This window comes from Capronia epimyces, assembly GCF_000585565.1.
Source record: "Capronia epimyces CBS 606.96 chromosome Unknown aczIQ-supercont1.9, whole genome shotgun sequence".
Lineage (NCBI taxonomy): Eukaryota > Fungi > Ascomycota > Eurotiomycetes > Chaetothyriales > Herpotrichiellaceae > Capronia > Capronia epimyces.
Window position 1 is genome coordinate 351859 of NW_006912912.1, and position 25231 is coordinate 377089.

General features: G+C 56.9%; 10 protein-coding genes across 10 annotated transcripts; 4 read left to right on the forward strand and 6 right to left on the reverse strand.

Annotated features, from left to right (window-relative positions):
* Window positions 1-2841: 2841 nt before the first annotated feature.
* A1O3_09109 (uncharacterized protein) lies at window positions 2842-3168 on the reverse strand (the record flags this gene model as incomplete). Its single annotated transcript, XM_007739205.1, has 1 exon — window positions 2842-3168. The coding sequence occupies one exon, from the start codon at window positions 3166-3168 to the stop codon at window positions 2842-2844; it is 327 nt and encodes a 108-aa protein (XP_007737395.1).
* A 433-nt stretch (window positions 3169-3601) lies between these two features.
* On the reverse strand, window positions 3602-3841 carry A1O3_09110 (uncharacterized protein; the record flags this gene model as incomplete). The annotated part of the gene is made up of 1 exon (XM_007739206.1): window positions 3602-3841. The coding sequence occupies one exon, from the start codon at window positions 3839-3841 to the stop codon at window positions 3602-3604; it is 240 nt and encodes a 79-aa protein (XP_007737396.1).
* Window positions 3842-5582: 1741 nt separating this feature from the next.
* A1O3_09111 (uncharacterized protein) lies at window positions 5583-5975 on the forward strand (the record flags this gene model as incomplete). Its single annotated transcript, XM_007739207.1, has 1 exon — window positions 5583-5975. One exon carries the CDS (start codon window positions 5583-5585, stop codon window positions 5973-5975), a length of 393 nt encoding a protein of 130 aa, XP_007737397.1.
* A 2367-nt stretch (window positions 5976-8342) lies between these two features.
* A1O3_09112 (uncharacterized protein) lies at window positions 8343-9161 on the forward strand (the record flags this gene model as incomplete). Its single annotated transcript, XM_007739208.1, has 1 exon — window positions 8343-9161. One exon carries the CDS (start codon window positions 8343-8345, stop codon window positions 9159-9161), a length of 819 nt encoding a protein of 272 aa, XP_007737398.1.
* Window positions 9162-10244: 1083 nt separating this feature from the next.
* On the reverse strand, window positions 10245-12048 carry A1O3_09113 (uncharacterized protein; the record flags this gene model as incomplete). Its single annotated transcript, XM_007739209.1, has 4 exons — window positions 10245-11022; window positions 11101-11451; window positions 11571-11772; window positions 11919-12048. 4 exons carry the CDS (start codon window positions 12046-12048, stop codon window positions 10245-10247), a joined length of 1461 nt encoding a protein of 486 aa, XP_007737399.1.
* Window positions 12049-13505: 1457 nt separating this feature from the next.
* On the forward strand, window positions 13506-16070 carry A1O3_09114 (uncharacterized protein; the record flags this gene model as incomplete). Its single annotated transcript, XM_007739210.1, has 1 exon — window positions 13506-16070. The coding sequence occupies one exon, from the start codon at window positions 13506-13508 to the stop codon at window positions 16068-16070; it is 2565 nt and encodes an 854-aa protein (XP_007737400.1).
* Window positions 16071-16595: 525 nt separating this feature from the next.
* On the reverse strand, window positions 16596-18457 carry A1O3_09115 (uncharacterized protein; the record flags this gene model as incomplete). The annotated part of the gene is made up of 4 exons (XM_007739211.1): window positions 16596-17690; window positions 17763-18124; window positions 18196-18301; window positions 18398-18457. The coding sequence occupies 4 exons, from the start codon at window positions 18455-18457 to the stop codon at window positions 16596-16598; spliced, it is 1623 nt and encodes a 540-aa protein (XP_007737401.1).
* A 669-nt stretch (window positions 18458-19126) lies between these two features.
* Window positions 19127-20428, forward strand: A1O3_09116 (uncharacterized protein; the record flags this gene model as incomplete). The annotated part of the gene is made up of 2 exons (XM_007739212.1): window positions 19127-19860; window positions 19948-20428. 2 exons carry the CDS (start codon window positions 19127-19129, stop codon window positions 20426-20428), a joined length of 1215 nt encoding a protein of 404 aa, XP_007737402.1.
* Window positions 20429-21144: 716 nt separating this feature from the next.
* On the reverse strand, window positions 21145-23415 carry A1O3_09117 (uncharacterized protein; the record flags this gene model as incomplete). The annotated part of the gene is made up of 5 exons (XM_007739213.1): window positions 21145-21616; window positions 21675-21983; window positions 22042-22436; window positions 22482-23064; window positions 23138-23415. The coding sequence occupies 5 exons, from the start codon at window positions 23413-23415 to the stop codon at window positions 21145-21147; spliced, it is 2037 nt and encodes a 678-aa protein (XP_007737403.1).
* Window positions 23416-23753: 338 nt separating this feature from the next.
* Window positions 23754-24833, reverse strand: A1O3_09118 (uncharacterized protein; the record flags this gene model as incomplete). Its single annotated transcript, XM_007739214.1, has 1 exon — window positions 23754-24833. One exon carries the CDS (start codon window positions 24831-24833, stop codon window positions 23754-23756), a length of 1080 nt encoding a protein of 359 aa, XP_007737404.1.
* Window positions 24834-25231: the final 398 nt, after the last annotated feature.

Sequence of the window (25231 nt, forward strand, 5' to 3'; positions counted from 1 at the left end):
CTGTCGCTGTCGCTGTCGCTGTCGCTGTCGCTGTCGCTGTCGCTGTCGCTGTCGCTGTCGCTGTCGCTGTCGCTGTCATGGCATGGCATGGTATGAAGCTCCCTCCCCAAGGACCCAAGCATGATCAACAACATGTGCAGAGTTGAGCGTCCCCCGTCCCTCTTTGGTTGAGGTTGAGGTTGAGGTTGACAGTGTTGTACTGTAGCTCAGCTGTACGGAGTACTTGGTAGAGCATCGCATCGCATCGCATCGTGTCAACATGTTGATATCAAATATCAGCCATGAAGCCCGGTAGAAGCACCATCTCAACGTCAACTTCAGCTTCAACTTCAGCTTCAGCTTCATGGACCGTTTTGTCTTCCAGCCTGAATGAACCTTTCGCTTTCCCAGCCTGAATGAACCGTTCACTTTCCCAGCTTCATTGACACTTCTAACCTAAGGCCCATCAGGATCGGGGAAAGCGATGACACTTCTAACTCCCATCAGAATCAGGGAAAGCGAACTTGAAACCCGCCCGGAGGCCGACGGATCCCCCAGGGATTGTCTTCCCAACCTCGGAACCAGTCGCGTGCTACTCTGCTGTGGCTGCGTCTGCGGCTGCGGCGGTATCTGTGTCCGTGTCTGTGTCTATGACGGTGTCTCCGCCTATAACCGTCTCTGCTGGCACCTCTGTACCCGACATCAGAACCGTCTCTGCTAGCACCTCGATACCCGACATCATCGTCATAGAAGTCAGAGTCGCCAGAGTCGTCAGAGTCAGAGATGCTGCTCGAACTGTAGCGCGGACTGTAGCTTGGGCTTCTCCGTCGGCGTCTCAGGTGGTGTCGGCGTCGACGTCGGCGGTCGCGGCGATGTCTGTCTCTCGCCATGGCCTGCTCATCGCGCCAGTATGTCTCGCTCGATTCCGCCGACTGTTCAGGACTGGACAGTCTGTCTGGCGCTTCGGATCCCCCTCGATCTCTCGTCGGGTCAAGCTCACAGTCTGGGCGGGAGCCGCATGTACTGCAGCGTTCGCTTCTGGGTCTGTATGTGGGACTGGGTCGGCGTCTGCGTCGTCGTCGACTATAACCATAACGGTGACGGCCGTAGCGGCGGGGATTGTTTCTGCTTCGGCTTCTTTGCGCCTCCTCCGCCCCCCTGACCTCCGGGTTAGAGTCGCTGGGCCGGTATAGGACAAGCTCGCTTCCAGGTCGTTCAGCACTGCGGTCCTCTCGCTGACGGCCACCACTCTCTCGGTCGAAGCTGTTGTAGCCACCACTGCTGGAAGGGGAAGGGGAAGGGGAGGTGGAAATCGACGTCGATGTAGATGTGGACGTGGATGTCGATGGGCTTCTTCGATGTCTGTATCGCCGTCCTGCCCGCTCGTACCTTTCTCGACGTAGACTGTGGCGTCGAGATGGCGCTGGGCAAGAGTGGCGATCGCAGCTGTCGAAGGACACGTAACTATCATCGTCGTCGTCACCGTCGTCGCCGCTGGAAGAAGAAAAAATTTGGTAGATTTTCACCATCCTGAGTCTCGATGTGTAACGGAGTGGTTATGACGTTGGTGTAGTGTAGAGCAGCAGTGCCGCAGCTGAAGTCTTTTCCTCGGTTGTGTCTGAATACACGGGTCTTGTTTGGTGGCTCTCTCACGAGTTCGAGGCAAAGCTGAATGAGTGGATTGCTAAAAGGGAAAAGGAAAGCCATTGATGTGCAATGTGGCTCGTTGATTACACTACCGCCTTGTCACCAAGAGTCCATTGTGACGCGGTACGCTTCCGACAACACTGGTAGTTGGTTGACATGTTGATAAGCTGGGTGATGGTGAGGAATTATCACCATGGACGTCTAAAAGGCACTACTGAACCTTCAGAGAGTGAATGGGACGAGGATACACCATCCCAGAAGAATAAATTAGACCACAGCATGCTCGTGCTTGTGCTCGTGCTCCTTGACAGCAGCATTCGGGGGGATCTCCTCCGTACACAGAAGGCGGCCAGTATTCTGCGGCATCAACTTTACTCATGTGGCAAGTGATATGTGGTATGGCATGTGGCATCCATCTCTGGCTGTGGAAAGGAAGTGGTACGAGGACAGTGCTGGGATAGGGATAGGGATAGGGATAGGGATAGGGTTAGGGTTAGGGTTAGGAGGTCTTGAATTTGCTGTGATATTCGCACAACGAGAGTGCACGTGATGAGAGGGGACCAGGTCACGTGATAGGATTTTGTCACGTGGCAGAAACGGCCGAAGAAATACACTTGTCTACATTAGGACTAGAGCGAGATAGAACTATTATGTAATATGAGGTGTGAGGGCGCCTGAGGCTTGCCTTTCGCCTCTCGCCTCTCGCCTCCTGCGCCAACTTGAAGGCCAACTTGAAGAGGCTGGTCGGATCTTATTTTATCCTCTTCGTCATTCTCTCCGTCCTTTCCCTTGCTTCTCCCAGGCCCAAGCCGACCATACTTGGCTTCGGCTGGATCTCCGGAGCTGCATGATTGACGACGACTGGCTCCTGGCTCCTGGCTCTCCTTGCATCCATCCAGGTAGAGGCCCAGTTCCAGGGTCGCGCTTTCGCGAATCTCATCTCAAGCTCAAGATCCCCGGCGGATAGTGCGACGTCAGCTTTGGCTCTATACGCCACGTGAGCCGCAAGAGGAGGTGCCTCCACCTCCGACCCGTCAGAGGGCAGGGGCCGCAAATCTCCTGCAAAATCAGGCGATGAGCCGTGGCTGGGGCCAAGCCAAATCTTGAGGATCTTCCTGAGTTGACTCTAGGTAGCGGGTGGATTTGGAGGAGTCGTGCTAACAGGCGTGTCTTTAGCCAGTACAGTACCGCTGGTAGGCTCTGCGACTGCGATCCTCAGCCGTTCCAAGCCACCGGAGTGTTGAATAAGTCATAGGGCGAAGCAAAGGACGTGGTGTCATACGATGCGGCGGGTGCCCAGGGGTTTAAGGCCCCTGGGGTCACGTCCCGGAAAAATGAGGAAGCGCTGAAGACATCGTCTTCTACCAGCGCGGGGCCACCATACTGAGGGCCGAGTTTCCACGGACCGTTTCCCCTGTCGATGGCTTGGGCTGATCGCGCAGATTCTTGCAGACCAGACTCTGGAAAGAAACTGGAAGCATGCATGTACTCAGGAGTATCTTGAAACTCCAAGGGGTCCTGCGTGGGCGAGGTTTCCGTCATGGTTGGGGACGAAGCGGAATCTGAGGCCGAAGTTTGTGATTTCGATTGATGGATGCTGTGTTCACTGTCGAATTCGGCTGTATCAATGGGATCCAAGCCGAGAGAGACCATGATCTCGTTCACATTTGCTTCCGAATCGAGAGAGTCGATGGGGAGCACTCCAGATCCAGATCCAATTCCATCTCGGAGGCGACGATGGAGTGTCTCGACACACTCAATCAACGAGGCTTGCTGCCGTGCCAACGTTGCAGCATATCTGCGCATTCAGTCAGTCGCCAGAGCACATTGTCGAGAGACGAGAGACGGGTGATGGGTGACTTACGCTAATACAGACTGTGGCCTGGAGCTCTTGCGTAGGTGGCTGTAGGTGCACGATATCCTGCAGGACTGACACTTCTTGCATGGCTTTGCCCCATCACACTGTTTTCAGGGGTCACGCAGTCAGCTCAGTTTCTCTCGTCGGGGGGTTTGGATTCCAAAGCTGGACGTTGCCGGCAGGGGAACCAACCTTGGCCTTCTTCAGTCGGCAGAAGTCACATGCACGAAGGGTGCGTTGTCCCTTTCGCTTGACCACTGCCGAGGGTTCTTTGCTGAGTGACGGTGCGGGTAGATCTTCATCAAGCCCGGCCACGGTATGGCGCGTGGGACGATTTGCTGCTTCTCTCGGAGACATCATGGATAGACTGCCAGAGGCGACAAGCTGAAGGGGTTTGGTGATGTTCAAGGGTGCGGGTGCGGGTGCGACTTCGTTCTTGTGCGGCCTCGTGGTTTAGGACACCGATATCAATTCTAACCCTCGTTCGTTCACATATATTATATTTCAAACCCCCCGGGAACGAAGTCTCAGGACCAGACAGTAGACGAACTGGCTCAGGGCGTCGCTATGGCGGTTGCAAATGCTAGCGAGTCTGTTATCAGGCCGGTATAGAGGCCTACTTATAGCAGAGATTGACCGATTCAGTATCTATCTATACTGGCGGAGACCCTTGCTCAGGGTCCCACGAGTCAGCGACACGCTATCCGCACATCCGCGCCCCCAACGGCCATCTGGGGCGAGGGAGGACACAATGACATAGGTCAGTCAATTGCACGATGACGGCTCAATCAAAAGTCAGTCGCAAATTCATGGTCAGTTCGAGACCCTGACGCGGTGGGTCGCTGGCGGCAATCATTGGATCTCGACGCCGGACATTTGCCGGCGATTCCAGATACGGCCGGGATATCACGCAAATATCGCGTGACATACGAGGCTACTGTCTACGGAGAACATACCCTCTGTCGGTGGTCCAGGACTGCTGCGGTCGCTTCGCCGTAGGAGCCCCGGAGCCCCGCCCACGGGAACATGGATTGGCTACAGCATCCCAGGTACTAAGTACTGACTACGACTCCATATACAGAGGACGGACAGTTGTCCAAGGGGGTTCTATCCTACGACTAGACTCTACAGCATTGTCGGATGTCGTTAGTCATCCCAGCTACATACAGTACGTGGCATGTGCGACGGAACGATATCCTGGCCGGCCTTGTCTTGTCCTGTCCTATCCCGTCCTGTCCTGTCCGGGCTTGGATCTGAAGATCTGTGCGCAAAGCAACCAGGCACCTACAGGTCACGCAAATCACTCACCCTTACTCGCACCACACATGATGTGGTGGTTTGAGAGGCGTGGAAGCATCACGAAGAATAGGCATTCCGCCCATTTCCCAGCAGTCACGGCATCTCTGTCGCTGCCACCAGAGCAGCAGGTATAAGAATACCGTCATGTTCAAGCGAGCAGGGATTGGATTACATACATAGCCACCATCAGCATCAGAACCGACTCAATAGAGCGGCAGATCAGATCCAATCTAATCAATCATCAAACCCAACAAACAATCAAGACAGACAGAGCGACAGACTCCCAACTGTCTCAGTCTTGCCTAATCTAATCCAATCCAATCCAATCCCACCTCTACAGTCTATAGTACAGTATAGCACTGCGTCGACCCGACCTCCAAAATGCTTGACAGCTGGCACAGACCTAGCGACAAGGTTGTGCGCAACCTGGCCAAATGTTTCTACCTGTGCGAAGCGATGTTTGCAGCTGTAAGTACCGCCTACCGCCCCGGTCCAGCCCCAGCGCCAGTTACAGCACCAGCACCAGCACCACTCTGGCCCCTAGCCTCATAAGCCTTAGGAGTCCCAGAAGGGGCTCACGTAAGGAGTGGATCTGGGGCTTTGGGTCTCAGGCTTAGGAGCAGGGCTTGGATGATCGACGTTGGAGCATGCATGAATGTTCCAACAATGAATGACGAAGCGAAGCTGACCAGACTCTTTTCTTTCCAATTAGATTGTGCTGGGCATCGTGAGCTGGTTCCTCACGCATTACGAAGACACGCCGGTATACCCATCCGGCCGACTGATCTGGACCGAGACGATGGCGGCGCTGGCGCTGCTGTACACGGCGACGCTGGTCTTCACGTTCGACCTGTACCCGCGGTGTTTCGCCCTGATCAACATGTTCTTCAGCCTGGCCTTCTTCTCGTGCTTCGGCGCGCTCGAGAACTTCGACGCCGCCGACAACTGGCGCGGCTGGCGCAGCGAGTATGGCGAGCCGTACCGGCCCTGCTGGAGAGCCGCGTCGGCCTTCACCTTCCTCAGCGGCTTCTTCTGGCTCGGCAGCGTGCTTCTGGCCTGCTGGACCCCGGTCAACAAGGAGCATCAGCATGACCCTCATGACAATAACAATCACAACAACTTCTTGCATTTCCACCATCGGAAGCCCAGTGCCGCCTCGGGCTCCAGCACCGCCGCCAGCGAACAAGTCTAAGTACTAAGTCCCTAATGTAGGCCACCCGACCCACCGAGGCCACAGCTACAGTTACAGTTACAGTTACAGCGACCGCGAGACTATGTATAACCATATATTAACACGTATGTACTGATAGGGCTCTGTTGCGGGCTCATCTGAGGTCTGGGGTCTGTCACTGTCACCAGTGTGATAGCCGACGGTGCTAAGGCCCAGACTTGGACTTGGGGCACGGCCACCCTGGTTCGTTCGCAACCGCAACCAGGGTCAAGATGATGGATCAATCTTCCGAGCAGACGGTGTGGTGTGTGTACGGATAATTGTTCCTTTCCTTTTCTTCCTTGCTATTCACTTCTCGCTTCGAGACCGAGACCGAGACCAGCCTGTCTCGTCTCGGGGCTTGTTGATATTCAACTTCCTGGGCGGCGCTGGCGTCAGACTCAGACTCAGAACAGTGCGGGTGCGGGGGACGGCTGCAGGTTCACTGAAACAGAAACAGAAACAGAAAACGAACCCGAGAGCAGCTGCTCGGACGATGAAGAGGTGGAATCCAGCTGTACTGGCTGACCAGGATACTAATAGTCCTATTATTATTATCGAATATTAATGTAATATTGTTCAATAGTCTTGACAGTATCACTCATAGTTTCTCGCTTGTCTCGCCCACCTGCAGATGCCAGACACAGACACAGACATAGACACAGACCCCCTGCAAGCGAGACCTTGACACAGGGAATCTCGCTTCTTTTTGCCCGAGAAAACAGCTTCAACATTGGCCTCCGTCTGGCACGGACTATTTGCCCTGATGGATGGCCGGCGCTGATACTCAGATTGCAAAGCAGTCTTCCTCTTTTTCCATACAGATGGTTGTCCTGTACGACATCGCTTGCCTGACGGTCTACGGCCACACGCTGGCTCTATGACAATGGACAAGTTGCGGATAGGCGGTCTTGTATTTCTGCACGATGATGCGCCGATGGAGTGAGCTGAACAGAGCAGGGCTGCAAAAGGCCAGACCGGGAAATAAGGAGAGGAGTCGAGAGTCCAGACTTGTACGGATACTTGTACTGTACTGCCATGGCACCACCACTGTGGCCTCACGATTGACGTACGGAGTACGGAGTACTGTGTCTGTACACCCCATATGTACAGTATGCACTCCGTATGGAGTATGCAGTACCTGAGGTACACAGGACGGAGTCCTCAGCACTAAGTAGTACTGTACAGTGTATAGAGTACTTCTTACATCTTACATTCCCCAATGCGCGGTTTAAAGTGCCTCACGCCTCACGCCTCGCCTCCAACGTCACACTGCAGCGGGCTAAGGGCCAGCGGCGAATTTGTTGAAACTCGGATTCCATCCCTGCAAGCATGGGAGGTGGAGCGTGCTAGACTCGGTAGGCCGAATTTTCCGCGACGGTGGTGGGCATAGGCAGGACGTCGAACAGTAGGTAGTCTGGAGTGGTAATACGGGGTCACAGGTCCTAGGTCAAGGTCATAGGTCTCACAGGTCACACAGGTCCAGGCAAGTCTGGAATCTGGAATCTGGAGTGTGGTGCGAGAGAGGAAGAGGCCAACTGGGTAGCGAGGTAACAATAATAGAGAGCAGAGAGTAATTAGAGAGCAGAGTAGAGAGGTAGAGCGCAGGTGGGGTTACTAGTACTAATAGTAGTAAGGGACGGAGCAGGGCCGGAGTCAAACTGCGTTCCATCACACCACTTCAACACTTCATCTACAGGGGACAACGGGACGGCGATCTCCCACCACACAACGGACGACTTGCTATTACTTCTGTGGTCCAAAGTACTCCGTACTCCTTATAACTACCTACCTAGGTAGGCGATGCGGATGAGGATGCGGCTGCGGCTGCGGCTGCGGCATCCGCCACTCCTTGTAGGGGTGGCCTGCTTATGGCTATGGTAGCCTTAGGTAGTTAGTCGTAACGCAGGTCCCTACAGGGCCTACAGGGATTCACAGTACCTATTTACCTATTAGGTAGGTCATGGGTACAGAGTACAGCCACAGCCATGCCACTGACACTGATTCATGACCCCCGGCAGAGTCCGACAAGCACTTCGTACTGTATGTTACTAACGGAGTTCTGTCCCTACTCTACCATAGGCTGGCCCGCGCATCCTCACGAGGTCATCATACGAGGCCTGCAGCGGCGTACTTGTGCTCGTGCTCGTGCTTGTGTGGTATTTGATCCCACCATTGCACGGCTCGAGGGAGACAAGAGAGTGCTCCCAGATCAAGACCAAACAACATCTACTGTATCAACCCAACGAAATCAACCTGACTGAATTGAATTTATTGTGGTCATCGTTGCCAACCCAGCCTCTTTACTACCTGACCTGACCTACCCTCATATTGACCCCAACCTGTTTCATGCTATCTGTCACCAACCCCGACCCCGATCCCATCCAAGACTACTCAGAGACACCCATCCCTGAAGATAACACCCTCCTCAGCCAGCCCTGGCCTCCGGGCGAGGGTGAAGTCGAGTCTGAACCTGAGACCCTAGAGCAAACCGCCTTTCGGCTGACCTGGCTGGCGTCGTGGAAGTTGCAGCGAGAATACGAACTCATCGAACCCGACCTGCCTAAAGTCATCGGCCATGTTTCGGTCTGGACGAACGCCAGTCATTGTGTGAACACCGTCGACGAGTCCGCCGCCGCCGCCACCGCCGAGCAAACACCTAGTCTCGAGATTGCAGAGCCAGAGGAAGATACGGATACGGTGCTGCCCGAGTCCGAGTCCGAGTCCTTGCTTGAGAAGACCCAAGTCCAGGAGCAGCTGTTCAATCCATACGCATACCCCGAAGACGAAGCCGTGCCAAAACCATCAGCACGTACACCCAGCTCGGTCGTCGTAACGGAGATTAAGCTGGACGACAGAGAGCACGCGATCGACCCGTTTTCCGACGAGGAAGAGGAGTCTAACTATGACAGCGACGACGAGGACGAGGACAAAGACAAAGACACTGATTGGAGCAGTGATGGAGAAACCTACTGTGGCTCCCACTGCGGCGAAGAGGACGACAAGCCGGACCAAGAACACGAGCAGGAGGAGGAGCAGGAGCAGGATATAGCCGACTGCAGCCAATCCGCTGCGCCCAGGTTGGCTAGGAACGAGAAGGAAATGTGGGAGAGATACACCAACCTGGGGCCCGCTCCAGAATCACAGCCACAGGTGTTGTGCTGGTGATCGGGATTCTTTTTCATTTGACACCCTCTGCAGCAGCACAACACAGCACAGCATAGCACAGCACGACAAGGCAGGGCTCAGTTCTGCTCGAAAGCGAGAAAAGGTGTCGGGTCTCCCATAGCGTCTTGTGGCGCAGATGAACGCAAAGTGTCTTATTGTCTCCCATGCCTGCAGATGCCTGCAGGATGCACTCGACTAGACTAGACTGGACCTTTTGGCACCGCTGAAGTCCAAGTCCAAGTCGAAGCCAATCACTATCTGGCTCTGTCACCCCGTCGCGCCATTAACGCCGTAAGGAGGCATCTGGATTGAAGGTATATCAATCCATCAGCCGGAATACTGTCTACCTCTAGCACTTTGCATGTGGGCCGACGTCATGCGTTCTATCGATCGGATATCAGGGTGCGCGGCTGGACGCCTCGAGATCGAGATCTGGCATCCGGGAACTGGAACTGGCCGTCCAGCAGACCCAAGCCAGGTCAGGTCAGGTCAGATGCGAGAATTCAATCCTTAGGCCATCACGAGGACCCCGACGGCTCCTGTTGCGGCATCGATACCGTCACGATCACAGTCACAGTGCCTGAGCCCGTCGACCTTTACTTTCGCACTCTCCGCCGCGCTTGAGTCCTCGAGCTGAACGACCAGGGCTATATCCTACTCTGTACGCAGTATGGGTCGCAGGACAATTGTGCCGCGAACACCACTACCCCCTCCCTACTGTGGAGGTAGTAGACAATTACAGGGACTTTTGATTTATTTGCATCATCCGTACTGTGTAGGTGGTGTGGGTGGTGTATGTGGTGTAGGTGATGTAGTGATGTACGGAGTACGGAGTACTAGATAGGCATCTAAGATACTTTATATACTTACGGTCAAGGTGTGATTGATCCCTCGACTGACTATTACTACTTGACTCTTCTCGTCACTATTCTCGTCACTCTTCTCGTCATCAGTTCATGGTTCATGGTTCATGGTTAAGTTGGGACACAAGGCCAAGGCGACACACGCCCACGTCCACGTACACATCCACATCCACACCCACACCACACCACACCACACCACACCACACCACACCACATCACATCACTCGGCCGGCCACTTGTACTTGGCGCCCGGATGATCGGGTCTCAGACGCGGGCCGGCGTTGTCCTGCAGGTAATTTTCGCGGGCGGTGTCGGCGGCATAGTCGTGCCAGAAGACGCCTCGGGCCCTCAGCACGGGGAAGAGGTGGTTGATGATGTCCTCGAAGTCGCCCGGATTGACGGCGTAGGAGCAGTTGAAGCCGTCGACGCCGGTCTCGTCGACCCAGTGCTGGAGGATGTCGGCGACGGTGTGGGGGGAGCCGATGGCGCGGACGTGGGCGCCGCCGATGGCCAGCTCCTGGGCGACGCGCTTCTTGGACCACTTGACGCCGTCGGTGCCCGGGATGGTGGCGGACCACGAGCTGACCATGCTGCGGATGGCGCCGGGCCCGGCGAACTGGAAGTCGTCGTCGTCGCCGTACTGCGACAGGTCGGAGCCGGTCCAGCCGCCGAACAGCGTCATGGAGCCCTCCAGGTCGGCGTAGGTCAGGTACTCCTCGTACTTGGCCTGGGCCAGCGCGTCCGTCTCGGCCACGATGATCAACACCCCCATGATCATCTTGATCGTCGCCGGGTCGCGGCCCTGCTGTGCCGCCAGCGCCCGGATCTCCTGCACCGACTTGCGCACCGACTCGACCGTCATGCCCGGCAGGAATAGGCACTCGGCGTGTTTGGTCGCGAACGCCTTGCCCGCCGTGCTCGTCCCCGCTTGGAACAGGTACGGCGTCCGCTGGATCGACGGCGCCACTTGGAGAGGTCCGGCCGACCGGTAATACTTTCTGGACAGTCCCAACGTCAGCAGCCAAGAGCTTGGTCTTTCATTTGTGCTGTGCTGAGCTGTGCTGTGTTGTACTTACCCTTCATGGTTGATCCTACGCACCCGGCCCGGAACTGTATACTGTTTGGTCTCGACGTCGCGCGCCACGGCATCGTCCCGCCACGTCGACTCCCACAACTTATACGTCACGTCCATGTACTCGTCGGCCATGCGGTATCGTTCGTCGTGCGCGATCTCGTCCTTCAGCCCCAGGTTCTCCGCGGCCGACAGCAAGTAGCTCGTCACCACGTTCCACGCGATGCGGCCCTTGGTCAGATGGTCGAGCGTGGCGAAGCGCCGGGCCAGCAGATATGGGGCTTCGTATGTCGTCGACGCCGTCACGCCCAGAGTCAGGTGTTTGGTCACGGCGGCCATGGCGGAGATGGGCATACTGGTAGCGACAACATGAAATGGTTAGTATGGTATGGTCGGGGCAACATGAACTGGTTAGTATGGTATGGTGGGAAATGCATCGCGTGCTTGGTCACGCTCACACTCACGCTCACTCACAATGGATCAGATACGGGAAACTGAGCCGCGCCAGCCAGGCCGGGCTCGAGGTTGCCGGGGCCCTTGTACACATCGTACTGGCCGAGCACGTCGGCGATGAACAGGCCGTGGAACTTGCCGGCCTCGAGGATCTTTGCGAGGTCCGTCCAGTATTCAATGTCGTTGTGGTGAGCGCTACGGTTGCGCGGGTGCCTCCACAAGCCTGAGCCGGGTCAATACTCTGTCAGATAGACATACCAGGCACCTCCAGGTATCCGTGCTCTGTACGGTCTGGTTCAAGTATGTCCATGCCACGGGGGAGGGTGTTGGTGCACTGTAGTACAGGGGGTAATGGGGATTGGTCCTTACCGGCTGCCAAGTGGCCTGGTGTGTTCATGGTGAAGGCATTGAAGATCCATTGTTTTGGTGTTGGTGCTGGTGCTGGTGCCGTGGTTCCCGCCGCGGGATGGGCTGGGGCTTGGGCTGTAGTGTCCGCCATCTTTGTTTGTAGGTACCCAAGTACTGTTGTAGGTCCTGTAGGTCCTGTATTCTATATGGGCGCAGAGACGTGACGGTACCAAGTAAGTCAACAGGTTCAGGCTTCGGGAGAGGTAACGCGGTGCAGTGCGGTGCGGTGCGTGTGATGCTGATGATTTCACATCTTTTCTGGTTCCCCTTTTCGGCTTTGACTCTTCGTGCGCAGCATCCACTTGCACGATGACCGTCCCTGTCTACTGCGGGTCAACAATGTTAAAGACAAGATCGTGGTTGGTGTTGGTGTTGTGCGGTCTTCTCTCCTCTGCACTCAGTAAGGCAGCTCATGCCACCGCCAAGTGGCAGCGATGTTAAGTCGAGTAGCGGGAGATTAGCGGCTTTAACTGCTGCAAACTATTCTATATCAGGCTAGACTTACCAACAATCTGTGGCACTATAGTGATCTTAACTTCTTAGCTCTTATCCTACGCGCTAATGTGTGGTGTGGCAAGCACCTCATGTTGGCCTCGAAGCACGCCATCACCATCCACCATCAACCATCCACCATCTATGTACTCCGTACTCGTACCACCACAATCCTACCGCCGCTTTATCGGGAGAGACGACAGCGGAGTCGGAGCCAGAGCCAGAGCCAGAGCCAGACCTTGGTCGATCGAGGGCCTAGCCACTCCCTCACTGCAACTGGTCCATCCATATGGCTGGCAGACCTGGGCGGCCCCCAAGCATGCTGATCCGTCTCAGCCTTGCAGAGACACAGCAAAACCTCATACTAGAACTAGGAACTAGGAACTAGGAACTAACTATCATGTCAAGAACCCAAGCTAAGTTCTGTGTCTATCAACACGACTCCCTCAGTGAGAGTTGAGTGGGCCGGTAGAATGGGGGATGCGGGATGCGGGGACTGTACGCTGTCCCCCGAGTACGAATTGAACACTCCAGAGTCCATGCTGTACTTCAGCCATAGCGACCGCCACAGCCACAGTCACAGTCACAGTCACAGTCACAGTCACAGTCACAGTCACAGCCACAACGACAGCGACAACGACCATTGCCATGGAATCCATACATGGAATCAGCAGAGACATGCCAGCTTGCTCGGCTGCGACGGAGCCGATCTCCGTCAGCATCGGGGAGTGTCGGTGTTGGTCGACTCATCTGACCCCCTTAGCCCTTAGCCCTCTCCTCTCCACGCTTCGATCGGCCCTCCACAGCGAATGACGAGTAGTACGGAGTACTGTACATAGTACAATGGTGCAGAGATCATCACCCAGAGTGAGTTTCGAGTTTCGAGTTTCAAGTTCGAGTTCGAGTGCAGTTGCCATTCAATTGCAATCCCAGATCTAACCTGCATCTTCTTCTCTTCCTTCTCATCTCTTCCCCCCTCTCGAAGCTGTGACGTGACAGCCTTTTGTCCTGTCTCCAGACTCGGTTGCTCAGTTCCAGCCTTGGCTCGCCATCGCAATGGACGTCGAACAGACTCTGGCGAAGCTCAGCCTGGATGAAAAGATCGAGCTACTCTCCGGCGTGGACTTTTGGCACACCAAAGCCATTCCCCGGCTGAACATCCCGTCGCTTCGCATGTCCGATGGTCCCAACGGGGTACGAGGATCCCGGCTGTTCAACGGCGTGCCTGCAGCTTGCTTCCCGTGTGGCACCGCCCTGGGTGCGACGTGGGATACAGACCTGATCCGGGCGGCTGGGGTAATGATGGGCAAGGAAGCCATTGCCAAAGCCGCCTCCATCCTCCTCGGGCCGACCATCAACATCCAGAGATCGCCGCTGGGCGGCCGCGGCTTCGAGAGCTACAGTGAAGACCCGGTGCTGGCCGGAAACCTGGCGGCCGCCATGGTCGCCGGCATCCAATCCACCGGCGTGGTGGCGACGCCCAAGCACTTCGTCGGCAACGACCAGGAGGAGCAACGCCAAAGTTCCAACTCGGTCATCTCGCCCCGCGCCCTGAGGGAGGTGTACCTGCTCCCCTTCCAGATTACCGAGAGGGACGCCCGGCCCATGGCCTACATGACCTCTTACAACAAGGTCAACGGCATTCACGCCAGCGAGAATGTCGAGCTCCTCCAAGGCATCCTCCGCCAGGAATGGGGGTTCGACGGCCTGGTGGTCAGCGATTGGTTCGGCACCTACTCGGTCGCCGAGGCCATCAATGCCGGTCTGGACGTGGAAATGCCCGGTCCGACACGCTGGCGCGCCGGGTTGGCCAAGTTGTCCGTCAGTTCGCGCAAGATTGCCGAGCCCGTGATCGACGACCGAGTCCGCGCGCTGCTGAAGACGATCGACCGGGTATCGGGCCTGGGCATCAGCATCGACACGCCCGAAACCACCGTCGACACCCCCCAGACGGCGGCCAAGCTCCGGGAAATCGCGGCGGCCGGGACCGTCCTGCTCAAGAACGAGGGCGGTGTGCTGCCTCTGCGCAAAGAGAAGACGACCGCGGTCATTGGGCCCAACGCCGCGTTTGCCGCATACAGCGGAGGCGGGTCTGCCCGGCTGCGGCCGTACTACGCGGTGACGCCGCTCGAGGGGATCCAGGCCTATGTGCCATCGACCCGATACGCTCTCGGGGCCACCAACTACAAGAAATTGCCCATGCTGTCGGCGCTGACGGTGGCGCCCGACGGGAGCCCCGGCATGGAAATGCGCATCTACCTCGACCCGCCGTCGCAGCCGCACCGAGTGCCAGTCGAGGCTTTCAACATCACCGATTCGACGTGCTTCTTGAACGACTACAAGCATCCGGCCATCGGCACCAACCTCTTCTACGCCGAGGTGGAGGGAACCTTGGTGCCGGACGCCGATGCCGACTACCTCTTCTCCCTGACGGTGAACGGCCTGGCCCGGCTGTATGTCGACGGAGAGGAAGTGGTGGACAACGAGACGGTGCAGCGGCCAGGCGAGTCCTTTTTCGGGTCCGGGTCGGCGGAAGAAATCGGCCGCAAGTTTCTGAAGAAGGACCGGCCGGCCAAGGTTCTCGTCCAGTTCACCACGGCGCCGGCGTCCAAACTGCGTCGGGCGGGCGCCACGCAGATGGGCGTGGGCGGGGTGCAGATCGGGGGCTGTCCGCAGACGGACGCGGCCACGTTGCTGTCGGCCGCGGTCGACCTGGCCAAGCAAGTCGACCAGGTGGTGGTCTGTATCGGACTGAACTCGGAGTGGGAATCCGAGGGCTGGGACCGACAGACCATGGATCTCCCTCCGGGCTCGGACGCGCTGGTCGAGGCGGTTGCGGCCGTCAACGCCAACGTGGTCGTCGTCAACCAGTCGGGCACGCCCGTCACCATGCCGTGGGCCGACCGGGTCCCGGCCATCGTGCACGCGTGGTATGGAGGCAACGAGACCGGCAACGCCATCGCCGACGTGCTGTTTGGCCAGGTCAATCCGAGCGGCAAGCTGTCTCTGAGCTGGCCCATCCGCGTGCAAGACAACCCGGCCTATATCAACACGGCCGTGGATGACGGGGATGTGCTGTACGGCGAGGGCATTTACGTCGGCCACCGCTGGTACGAGAAGACGGAGAGGGAGGTTTTGTTTCCGTTCGGTCACGGTCTTTCATACACGACCTTTGAGTTGCGCGACTTGGCTGTGGGGGTTGATGGAGAGAGCAAGAGCGAGGTCAATAACACAAATAAGACCAATCCGGCCCTGGGTGCGAGCAAGACTCCCAAGACATTGACCGTATCAGGAGAACTCGTCAACACGGGCGACCGACCAGGCGCCGAAGTGGTGCAAGTCTACATGTCGTTTCCGACATCGACGGTGCCGCGACCAGTGAAGGAACTGAAAGGCTTCAGGAAGATATGGGTTGGTGTGGGTAAAGAAGATGGTATCAAGCGATTCCAAATCCACCTCGACCCCAAATACGCCTGCAGCTACTGGAGCGAGACGAGCAAGGCTTGGGTTCTGGAACGAGGCACCTACCATGTCCTCGTGGGCACGAGCAGCAGGAGCAGTCAAGTTCGCCAGGCTGGAGTGTTTGAGATCGGTCAGACGAGTCGTTGGACCGGGTTGTGATTCGATTCGATTCGACTTGACTTGACTTGATAGAACGGAATGAATAGGAGAATAGGGGAACGAGCAAATGGATAGGATAGGAATGGAAATAGCTAGATATATTTATGAAAAAAGAGAAGGAAATGGAAAAACTATTGTTCATATATACCAAGCTAACGCTGGATCTAATACCTAGTACCAAGTATGTAGATGTAGATATACATGTAGTAGAAGATTCCGATTTAATTTAATCCTCACAAGACACTAAGACTTGTACATCTATGACACACTCTTGTCAGGATACAGAACAAGACACTCTCCTCTAGGAGACATAGACACCGTGATTGGGAGATGCTCCAATCTTGTCGACCCAGCCGCCACCACCGCCGACAAGCGATTTAGAATTAGAATTGGATTTGAATTGGAATGGAATTTCTACAAGACAATCAACCTCTAACCTCCACCTCAGTTCAGTTCAGTTCAATTTCTCGGCTTAGCTTAGCTCACTTCAGTCTTAGTCTAGTCCAGTTCAGCCGAGTTCACCTTCTAAGCCACTTCGACCTGGCTCACCATCTTGTTTGGGCGCGACGGCGTCTCCTTCTCCGTCTCCTTCTCGCCGTCAATGTCGAGACTACCGCGGTCCTGCGCTGCCTTGGCCTCGGCGTCGACCTCGGCGTCAGCTTCGGGTCCGCCCTCAAAGATCTGGCGGATCTCCTCGAGCGTGTGGCCCTTGGTTTCTGGGAAGTAAAAGTAGATGATGAGGAACAAGACGGCCAACAAACAACAGAAGACAATGTAATACTTCCAGCTGATGGCGGCCATGGCGATCGGGTTGACTTGGTTGCCGACGATCAAGCCGGTGAAGGATGCAATGTAGGTGATGGCCAGGCCGCGGGCGCGGAGGGTGTAGGGGAAGATCTCGATCGGGTAGGCCTGCAGCAACGGCGTCCAGGCGATGTCGTAGAAGAGGTAGTAGATGAAGATGAAGCCGACGACGGCGCGACCGGTGGCCTGGCCGCGGTGGGCGACAAATGACGACGTCAGCCCCGTCCAGCATATGTAGCTGCCCAGCATGCCGGCGGTCGAGACCAAGAACAGCGGCCGGCGGCCTAGGCGGTCGACCATCATGGCCCCCAGGAACGTCGACACCAGCCAGTTGAAGATCTGCAGCAGCCCGTTGATCAGGGTCTGGTCCTTGACCGCGGTGATGCCGATCGTGTTGAGCACCAGCACCAGATAGTAGCTGACCACACCCACGCCGTTCCACTGCGAAAACCAGCCCACCGTTATTCCGATCAGCGTACGTTTGCGGTTCGCCGGCGACCGCAACAGGTCGAGCCACGACGTCGACGACATGACGTCCGCCTCCCGCGTCACTGCCTCCTCGATTTCGCGCAGCTCGAACCTCACCAGCGGCGAGTCCGTATCACCGTTGGCGTGGTAGTCTGCCAGTACCTGGCGCGCCTCACTGATGCGACCGCGGGCCACGAGCCACCTGGGAGACTCGGGCAGGAAATACCAGCCCGCAAGTTGAAGGCACGGCACCGCTCCCTGCAGCAGGGATGGAATCCGCCAGCTCCACGTTGATTCCAACTTGAACGTGCCGTATGTGATCCAAGCGGCGCAGATGGCACCAAAATACTATCGACGCGTTAGAGACAGGGAGGGAGAGAGATTGTGTGTGTGGATAGGACCAGACTCGGGTCTTCTTACAAAAAAAGTATTGTACAGGGCCGTGATCTTGCCGCGGTGTGTTGGGTAGGCCAGCTCGGTGATGATGATGGGGCTGGGCTGGCTCATGAAGCTGGTGAAGAAGCCCAGCAGGAAGCGGGCGATGATGAAGGTGTGCAGGCTGTGCGATAGGCCCTGCAGGATGGCAAAGGAAATGCAGGTGACCAGGGCCACCAGGATGGGAAAGCGCCGACCAAAGCGGTCGAGAAAGTAGGACGCGACAAACAGTGCCACCACTTTGCCGGTCGGGTAGATCGAGTTCAGGAGGCCCAACATGGCCCCTTCTGGATGGTCAAAGTAGTTCCGCCACTGTGGGAGAGTCTGGAGCCCGTTCATCATGGAGCCTGGAGGATAGGTGTCAATGTCGGTTTGGCCGCGAGGCTGCGTGTCATGGCCACACGGGTTGGCAACTCACCATCGTATCCCACCGACGAGGCCGACAGCAGTGGAACCAGGAGCGCGAAGTTGAGTTTCAGCAAGTGAGGTGTCAGGTACCACGGCTTGGGGTTGCGCGGCAGAACCTGCAATTCCAATCCCGGTGGTCAGCAAGGCCTAGGCTATCCAGCACGCAAAAAGCAGCAGGAACAGCAGCAGGAACAGGAGCAGAATACACGTACAGCCAGGAGCTCAGGCCCGACGGCCAGTTCAGCCTCCTTCCTCTTTCGAAAGAGGCCCATGTCGGATCGTGGGTGGACAGTGTTTCTCGGAAAAACCAACACGCTCGGAGTGCAAGAGTTGAGGACCAATGCGCCGGTCCCAGAACAATACCTTCAGAGCTGCCGCCGGCATGGCCGAGGGTGCGGAGGAGATATCAATCTTATATGTCTTTCCTTTCTGCACTCTCAGGAGTCCTGGCAGTGGCACTGAAGTCCTCGGCTGTGCGGAGCCCCCTGGGGTGGAATTGCCGTGTCGTGTTGCTGTGCGGAGGAGATGCAGATTCTGTCCTGAGGCCTGATCAGACATGAGGCGGCCTCCCCGCCCGCCCGCCCCCGTCGTGGTCTGGCCGGCCAATCGAACTCTGGGCCTCTCCACTCCAGCGGGCCACCCGACGTTCCGCGACAGCGGGGGACGGGGAGTGTCGGCGCCCCTGGGGCGACCTGCATCTGGCCAGGTCGACAGAAAGGTGTGTCCGGAGTCCGGAGTATGGAGGATTCTGGAGATAGATGGCTGCATGCCAGAGGGGAGCGAGGGAGCGAGGAATCGAGGGTAGTCTCCCATCTCCTGTCCAGCTTGCTCCGGTTTGAATAAATTCAAGTCTGCTTTCTCTCAGCAGCCGAAAGGGGTTTCCGTTTCCGTTTCCTCCCTCATTTTTCGTTCCTCGTTCCTCAGTCTTCATTCTAGCCACCATGGTCTCACCCGCTGAGCAAGGCCAGCCCAACGGCGCCGCGGTCAACGGCACCAACGGCGTCAACGGCGTCAAAGGCCCAGATCGCATCCTCCGGGTTGGCATCATCGGCTGCGGCGAGATCGCACAGGTGGCTCACATTCCCACCCTCAACTTCCTGGCACACAAGTTCCGCATCACGTACCTCTGCGACATCTCCGCCGAGGCGCTGGCGCATTGTGCCGGCAAGGTGCCAGGGGCCGCCCCCAAAATCACCACCGACGCCGCCGAGCTGTGTGCGTCGCCCGAGGTCGACGTGGTGCTGATCTGCAACGCCGACGCGTACCATGTGGCACACGGAGTGCTGGCACTGCAGCACAACAAGTACTGTCTGATCGAGAAGCCGGTCGCCCTGTGTTTCCGGGACATCGACCTGCTGCTCGAGGCAGAACGCCAGTCCCAGGGCCGCGTGTTTGTCGGCACCATGCGTCGCTTTGCCCCGGCTTTCACCGACGCCGTGCGCGAGGTCGGCGGCATGAGCAAGATCCAGTACGCCCGGGTGCGCGACATCATCGGGCCCAACGCCGTCTTTGTCGACCAGTCCGGCACCTTCCCACACAAGTTCACCGACTTCTCCGCCGCCGATTCCGAAGATCGCGCCCGCCGGGAAGCAGACATTTTCGAGCAAGCCCTGCGCCACGAGTTCGACGTGCCGGTCACGCCGCAATCGCAAAGAATGCTGCGGGTTCTTGGAGGGTAAGGCAACCATTCCCATCCCGTTCCATTCCATTCCACCGTGTCCCATCTCCTCCTGACTCTCCTGACTATTCTCCTCCCCCTTAGACTCGGCACACACGATCTATCGGCCATGCGCGAGATCATCGGCATGCCCCAGAGCGTGGCCGGCGCCTGTCTCACCTTCCCCGGCATCTTCAGCGTGCTGTTCCGCTACGACGGCTACCCCGTCAGCTACGAGTGCGGGCTCAGCAACGTGCCCGTGTTCGACGCCCACATCGAAGTCTACTCGCCCGACAAGATCGTGCGCGTCAATTACGACACCCCTTACGTCAAGGGCCTGCCCGTCACCATGACCATCCGAGAACGCGTGGGCAACGACGGGTACCAGGAGCGGGTCGTGCGCAAGACGTACCAGGACCCGTACACCGTTGAGCTGTTGGATTTCCATCGCTGCGTCGTCCACCGGGAATCACCCAAGACTAGCGTCGCCGACGCCCGAAACGACGTCGAGTTGTTCCGTCTGATCTTGAAGGCCGATGAGGCTCGATACCGGGCCACCCCAGGTCAGGAGAACGGTTCCAAATGACCTATGTATGACCTTGTTCTCCTCAAAACCAACCCTCCACCATATATACCATATATACCAGATATCCCATCTATTTCGGCCCGGGGACCATCCCACTTTCGGGCTGAGTTGTGACCACCTTGGCGTTGATGGACTTGGAAATGGAAGGACTGGTACTGGGCTGGCACCCACGCATACCTCTGACGTCTGTGGCCGGGATGGCGAGGAGACGGTCGAGGATCTTCGCTTCTCATGTATCATCGTCCGTATCCTTGTGTAGATTCCCGCTTTACGCTCATACGATGCATCTTGAATGGTTCCAGGCCGTCATGTCCTAGGAGCCTTTAACCTTTGGACAGGCCACCACTTCCTTTGATCCCTTAAACCTGTCCTGCTCGTGTGGCGACCTGCCATGCTCCGATTGGAGCCTCTTCACGCTCCACTAGCCTGAACACACAGACATGACATTGTCGCACCAGTCAGTGCGAATGTGATGCATAGTCTGATGATGGCAATCTGCCGATGCGTGGAATGATCACGGCATCCTGGGTCTGTCGTGTCCATAGGAGGGAAAGGCGCACAATGTCCAACTCGAGTCAAGCAAGTTTTGCGCTAAGGCCGACAATCCCAGATCTGTGAAGGGACATCTTCACCTGTAGATATGCTGGTGACGTTACACCGTTGGCTCCGTTTCTACGGCAGCGTATTTTGTGCCAGACCCCTTGCTTCAGCCCAGGTCAAGCTTGAGTGGAAGCTACTCCGTCAAAAGTGTCGTCGATGATGGCTTGGAGTATCGAGGCGCCCTTTCGGAGATCAGGCGATTCGTCGTACCACTGCTGCACTGTCAACATTGACAAGTCAATCGCCTCTCTCCATCTGTTGGGGAGGTCGATCTTCCCACTCCGTCCGGCGGCGAGTAACAACAAGGCCCGTGTGAGACATGCCCTCGCGACGTACCATGTACCGTGATGGCGCTGGTGGGGGTACGCATAGAGCGCATTCTCGACGCAGAACTCGAGGCATCTCCTCGCCCGCACCACCACCTGGGGCCAGACGCGATCATCTGGCGGCTGGTGGACGACGTAGTAGAGAAAAGGGCGGTGGATGAATTCCCGACTTCCCATGGCACGACCGCGAATGTAGTAGGCGAGTTCATCATTGGACGCCTGCGAGTCATTCCAGTTGATCTTGGGCGGGAGGTGCGAACACCTAGACAGAGATGGTCAGTACCCACCAGGCATCCGCCGATGAACGTGGGGATGCTCACCAGATGTTGATCTCTTCGTCGAACTGGTCACACTGCTGGATGATAGTTTCGATGTTGTTTATCCAGCCGCGCTCCCCTTTGCCGATCACCGTGGTCACTATGCGGTTGAACATGCGGCGAAATGATATCTCTGCCAAGTAGTAGAACCAACTCTTCTCTTCTTCGGGCTCGACGTCGTCGTCGACTCCGTCCAGGGTCCGTTGTTGAGTCGTCGGCGAAGACAATTCGGTCGGAGGAGAAGGAAACAAGTCCGGGAAGTTTAAACGCGTAATGCCACTGGGAGGCAATGGCAGTTCGCACCGCAGTTCACTGTCGAGAAGACATGTGAGTCTCACCGTCATGTCACTGATACATCCATCATACGTACCATTCGCTCTTCATGCAGGACCAGTAGAGCCGCTGTTCGAGACGCCGATCGAAAAGAAATGACGGATCGGCGACTTGGAGTCCACCACCAGTCTGAATCTGCGACTTTCTCCACAGATGATTCTGAAGCTGCAGCGATGCCTGTTGGAAGTAGAACCAGGCCCGCTGTGGTCGGAGCGTGTACATTTCAAACACCCCGAAAAGGAACAGGCATTGAACGTAGAGCAAAGACGGGCGAAGAAGACCCAGGCGTTTTTTGGCGGCCAGATAGAACCCCTGGGCGGAGATCGGGTCCACAGCAGGCGACTCCGAGGAACGAAAGGACTCTGGCGTCTCATAGAGAACAGGATCGGGCTGGAAAGGAGAGGCGAGACAGCCAAGCGCACACGCGACGAGCTTGAGGAGTCAGCAGGGCCAAGTTGCTCACGGGAGACGACCTACCACCAGGCACGACGGGCCATCCCATGCAGGCCCGTTCTCCGCCGCGGTCTTCACGGACAGCTTAAACCGTTGCACGTCCAAGATAGGGTTTTTCACATGAACATAGGCCAGGAATCTGCGAGACAGAGGCACGAAATCGTCTTCTTGCAAGGCTTTGGCAAACAGGCCACGACGCCCGGTGGCCCCATCAATCAAGTCTCTGGAGGAACGATCAGCCGCCTCGTCATCGTCATAGTCCAAAACAAGAGACTGAATGTCAAGGGCGATGCCAGCAAAGATAGGCCATCGCATGACGCTTTCACAGTTCATGTAGGCGGCTGAGCTTTCCGGGATGTCAAAGGATCTAGAGACGTGCTCTGCCGTTTCCGCCGAGGCATCTTCTGCCGGGTCGTCGAGAGGAATTGGGGATTTCTGAGACGCAGCCTGTCCGCTACCTGGAGTTGCCTGCGCGGGCGTCTGAAGCCTTTCTGCCGTTCTGGAGTCCTTGTCGGAGATATACGCAGCAATTCGGGCAGGCTGGGCTTCAAGCAGTGCAACAACGCGGTTGACACGGTCCAGGATGGCCAAGCTGGCAGGGTCATACCTGGCTGCCGGGTGAGTATGGTAAATTGGGGGGATGTGACAGGGGCGATGAGAAAAGAGAAGGAGCCACGTACGAGGAATAGTTGTTCGTATCGTCCGGATAGACACACTGAGCGCCATTCTGGAGGCAGAACCCACACGAAGGTCTCCCATTGTCACATTTCGTCTTGCGGCCCCGACAGACCTGGCATGCAATCACCGCCCGCTTCCTCTGATACATGCCTGACGTTCGTTTCCTTTTGTTCACATGGCCGGGGCTGGAGGTCGGGGAGGATGGACGTGCCGGGTCTCCCTCATGCTCATGGCCTGTGTCAGCGTCAGCATCGCCGTCGCGTGGCACCGGAGGCTCCATTGCCATCTGTCCTCTATCGATCTCATACACCGACCCCACGAAAGCCTTTCAAGCCAATAGAGTGTGGAGTTGGAGAAGTCACCGGACCAGAGACTGTGCTTGACGGTACATGTAGAGAAGCATGGCCGTGTGAGGCGTGCGAGGGGCGGGGAGTGGCGGCAAGTTCAATGTTAAGCGTGACCTCTGGATAGAGTATGCACTAGCACTGTTCCGGTTAGCCCGCCCGCCTTGGCATGGATGGTCACGTGGGCGCATGCTAGATCAGTGGAGGGTAAGATGGGCTTCGGTCTCGCCTACTACCTGTTACTACCTAATTAGACGGAGGACACAGTTGCCATCTATTTATCCTGTGGGAACCTTGCGCCACCCTGTTTCCTGACCTGGTCTAGAATCTCCAGCACACGAACGGTCTCCTCCCAAGGCATGATGGCATCTTCGGTGTTGCCGGCAGCGATGTCGCGTGCGACGGCATCCGCCTCCCAGTAGAAGCCTCTACCCGGCCTCTCGAATTCGTACTTTTTCACTTGCAGTCCATCCGGCCCGGTTTCCGTCCCCCCTAGTTTGGACGAATGGACCGTGAACGATGCAGGAACCGAGGCCACAAACCCATCCACGACGATGTATCCCTCACTCCCCTCGATTCTGGCAAAAGAAGTCGGTGTCTTGGCCGCCATTGTCGAGGTCAAGATTCCCTGCTTTCCGGGGTACTGCAAGAGGATGGAAGACGCCGTATCGATGCCGTACTCGATATTTTGGGTGGCGGCAATCGTGGGCTTCACTGCCTGCCTTAGCGGATCCAGCGCCAGCAGACCCCAGGTCAGGCTGTAGATGCCGATGTCCAGCAGACTGCCGGCGCCCAACGCCGGGTTCTTGAGTCTTGAGTCGGCGGGGAGTGCGGCGACGTCCATCTTCATGCCAAAATCACAAAAGACACGCTGGACGTCGCCGATGATCTTGTCGCGGTGGAGCAGGTCGTGCAGCGTGCGGGTGAGAGGGAAAAACCGGGTCCACACGCCCTCCATCACGAAAACGTTCCCCTTGGCTTTGGCTGCGGCAAAGACCTCTTTGGCTTCGTCGGCGTTGAGGGCGAATGGCTTTTCGCACAGGACGTGCTTGCCGGCGTGGATGGCATCGAGGCAGTTCTGTTTGTGAAAGGCGTGAGGGGTGCCAATATAAACGATGTCCACCTCCGGATCACGGTAGACCTCCTCGTAGCTCCCATATACGGTCGGCTGCTTCCCGGGAAGGTGTTTGCTGACAAAGGCGCGTGCCTTGTCGACCGAGGAAGAGCCGATGGATTGGATGACATGATTCGCTTTCGCGTCCTTCCGAACCAGCGCCAGGTCCTGCACGAACCAAGACGAGATCAGTCCTGTGGCGATGATGCCCCAACGCAGGGTTGGGATCTCTGAACTCATGGTGGCCAGTTTGGTTTGGGGTTGAGTATGGAGGATGATGAGCTTGTGGTAGTGATGTCTAGGGGGATGGGCGGTAATATGAACTCGTAGATAGTGATGGTTCAGGGACAAGGATACAGGAGGTCATTCTTCTCTGTTCTGAGGGATCTGAACCAGAATCACTCCAGATGCCACGCCACGCCATGTTGATCGAATGGGGCCGTGAAGGCAAGGAAGGACTTTGAAGAGGCCGAGACTCCCCGAGTGCCAAGGCTCACGAGTAGTGCGAGGCTGAGCGGATCTGAGGATCTACCGAGCACTCGGTACTGTACCACGTGTCATGTGTCCAGTAGAGGTAGTATGGGGACACGCGGTCTTATTGTCGCCTATTTAGTATTAGTCGTCTTGTTCTATTCATT